We start from the raw sequence: 2,259 nt of genomic DNA, 5'->3' as shown, positions 1-2,259 counted from the left end.
TAAGTGTCATTAGCTAAGTAATGAAGATTCTCTTATCAGCAATTTATTTATAAACCATAGACTTTAATATTACATCAAAACACCAAGTTAATGCTGTTCTTGTTTCTTTACTCCTATCTAAAGCGAATTTTTACCCTTGAGCTCATTTGTGTATTTTGGAAACGATAAGTCAGCAGAGTGTCGTGAAGTGTGTTTTGGAAGCATGGGGCCTCTAGCGTGGACAGTGTTCTTGTGCATCGTCAGCAGTGCTAGATCGGGTGACGCGATTTTCGACGAAACTGATTCTGCTACACCATGTTCTGCTAGCTTCTCTGGATATGCTCTCGAGATGCTCATGGTAAAGCTGGACCACATGCAGCAAAGTGTTCTGCAACTACAGATCGAATCGGCCAAGCAGCGGGAAGAGCAAGCTGACTGCAAGGCGCATATGACCGTGGGACTAGACAACATGCAGCAAAGTTTTCTGGAGCTACAGACCGAATTGGCCAAGCAGCGGGAAGAGGCTGCGCAAAACCAAAAAGACATCCTCCAATCGATGCATCGATGGGAGGATGATGTTGGACGCAACTTAAGTCGCCTACAGGAACGATCATGGCAGATCTTGACGCAAATACTTACGAATGTCACAACGAAGACCAATCTTCTTTCATATGCACCCTATCCCTCGTGCAGTGATATTTGGAATGTACAGCCTGGGGCATATATTATCCAGACGAACGGTGCAAGTAACTCTTTTATGGCGTACTGTCAACGAGATATGATAGGTAAAGGCATCTGGTTGGTGATACAGATCCGATTCGACGGATCGCTGGACTTTTATCGTAACTGGACCGAATATCGGAATGGTTTTGGTGACATTCAAAAGGAGTTCTGGATCGGACTGGAACGACTACATCAGTTGACATCGGGGCGACCCCATGAACTGATGGTTGAGCTGAGAGACTTTGAGGGGAATTATAAATTTACGATCTACACAGCATTCGAGATCGGCAGTGAAGCCGAACAATACAAACTGAAAACACTTGGAGCGTACCACGGAACCGCAGGGAATTCTCTGTCACAACACAAGAATATGAAATTCACGACGTACGATCGTGATAATGACCAAAATAGTTCCGAAAATTGTGCTAGGATACGTCAGGGTGCCTGGTGGTACTCCAACTGCGTTCAATCCCATTTGAACGGGCTATACATGAGTGGTGATGATAGTAGATCGATGAACTGGTTAACCTTCAGAAATTCCTATGAAGGACTGGCCTTTTCAAGAATGATGATCCGACCAAAATGAACTCTATTGTCCATTCGCTCAGGATCAGCTGTGCGTTATCCATTCCCTACTACAGGCAGGAAAATCTCCAAAAGGTCAACGTACGTCTCGAAGACTCGAAATAATCATCCTTCAGTTTGAAAATGCACGATTAAACGTGGCCAAAAGGGAGAAGACCTTAAGCGCCAAACATCAAATCAGAATAGCATCTGCTTCGGGCCACAATGTACGCTTTGCTTAGTCCGGAAATCTTAACCCGAGCAGCGACTACTTTCATCACTATCTTCTTCTACAAATATAAATATTCTTCTTCTCTCTAGATTTATAAAAATGGTTGTTTGTCTGTCTGTACCGTTAACATTTTACGAAGGGGGGCTCCTATACAAAATCTGGGTTAATGTCAGCAAAGCTCGGATACTTTTCAAGCAATTTGAGCCATACTTAGGAGGTGCGAGTTTTGACATGTATCGAACGGGAAGCGGGAAGAAAAGCCGATCGGATTCATCACCGGAAAGCCCGATCGTCCGAAAAGTAGGAGTAACGGGAAATGAGAAAGGAAGCTGATCGGATACGTCACCCGGAAGACTTTTGAAACGCCGGATAATCGAGAAATGAGGTTGAAGTGGGGCGTAGCAACGCGCGCCGGGAACAGCTAATCATTAATCTATATACAAGGTGCAATTCAAAAATTCCAGGACTTTTATTAAAAAACGAAAACCATTGATTTTTTTTGAAAAATTTTATTGGTCGGCTTCAAAATAATCCCCTTCGGATTGAATACAGCGATTTGCACGTTCAAGAAGATTATCGAATGATTTTTTTAGGCCATCTTTTGGTACAGCGTTGAGAATGGTGGTCGCCGCCTTTTGAATGGCATCAACGTCAATATAGCGTTTTCCTTTCATGGCCAAATGAAGTTTTCCGAACAAATAAAAGTCGCACGGTGCCATGTCAGGCGAATAAGGTGAATGATTGATGCTTAAAATGCGATT

The 2,259-nt window shown here is 43.4% G+C and overlaps 1 protein-coding gene across 1 annotated transcript; it reads left to right on the top strand.

Moving 5' to 3' along the window:
- The first annotated feature begins 202 nt into the window (after positions 1-202).
- LOC128276354 (microfibril-associated glycoprotein 4-like) lies at positions 203-1,288 on the top strand. Its single transcript, XM_053014820.1, has one exon. The coding sequence runs from the start codon at positions 203-205 to the stop codon at positions 1,286-1,288; it is 1,086 nt and encodes a 361-aa protein (XP_052870780.1).
- Positions 1,289-2,259: the final 971 nt, after the last annotated feature.

Source organism: Anopheles cruzii, unplaced genomic scaffold, assembly GCF_943734635.1.
Source record: "Anopheles cruzii unplaced genomic scaffold, idAnoCruzAS_RS32_06 scaffold00994_ctg1, whole genome shotgun sequence".
Lineage (NCBI taxonomy): Eukaryota > Metazoa > Arthropoda > Insecta > Diptera > Culicidae > Anopheles > Anopheles cruzii.
Note: the sequence above shows the minus strand (reverse complement) of the source record. Positions and strands in the feature narration are given on the sequence as shown.

Excerpts from the sequence above, each read along its gene's own strand:
- LOC128276354 (XM_053014820.1), top strand. The coding sequence starts at position 203 with ATGGGGCCTCTAGCGTGGACAGTGTTCTTGTGCATCGTCAGCAGTGCT.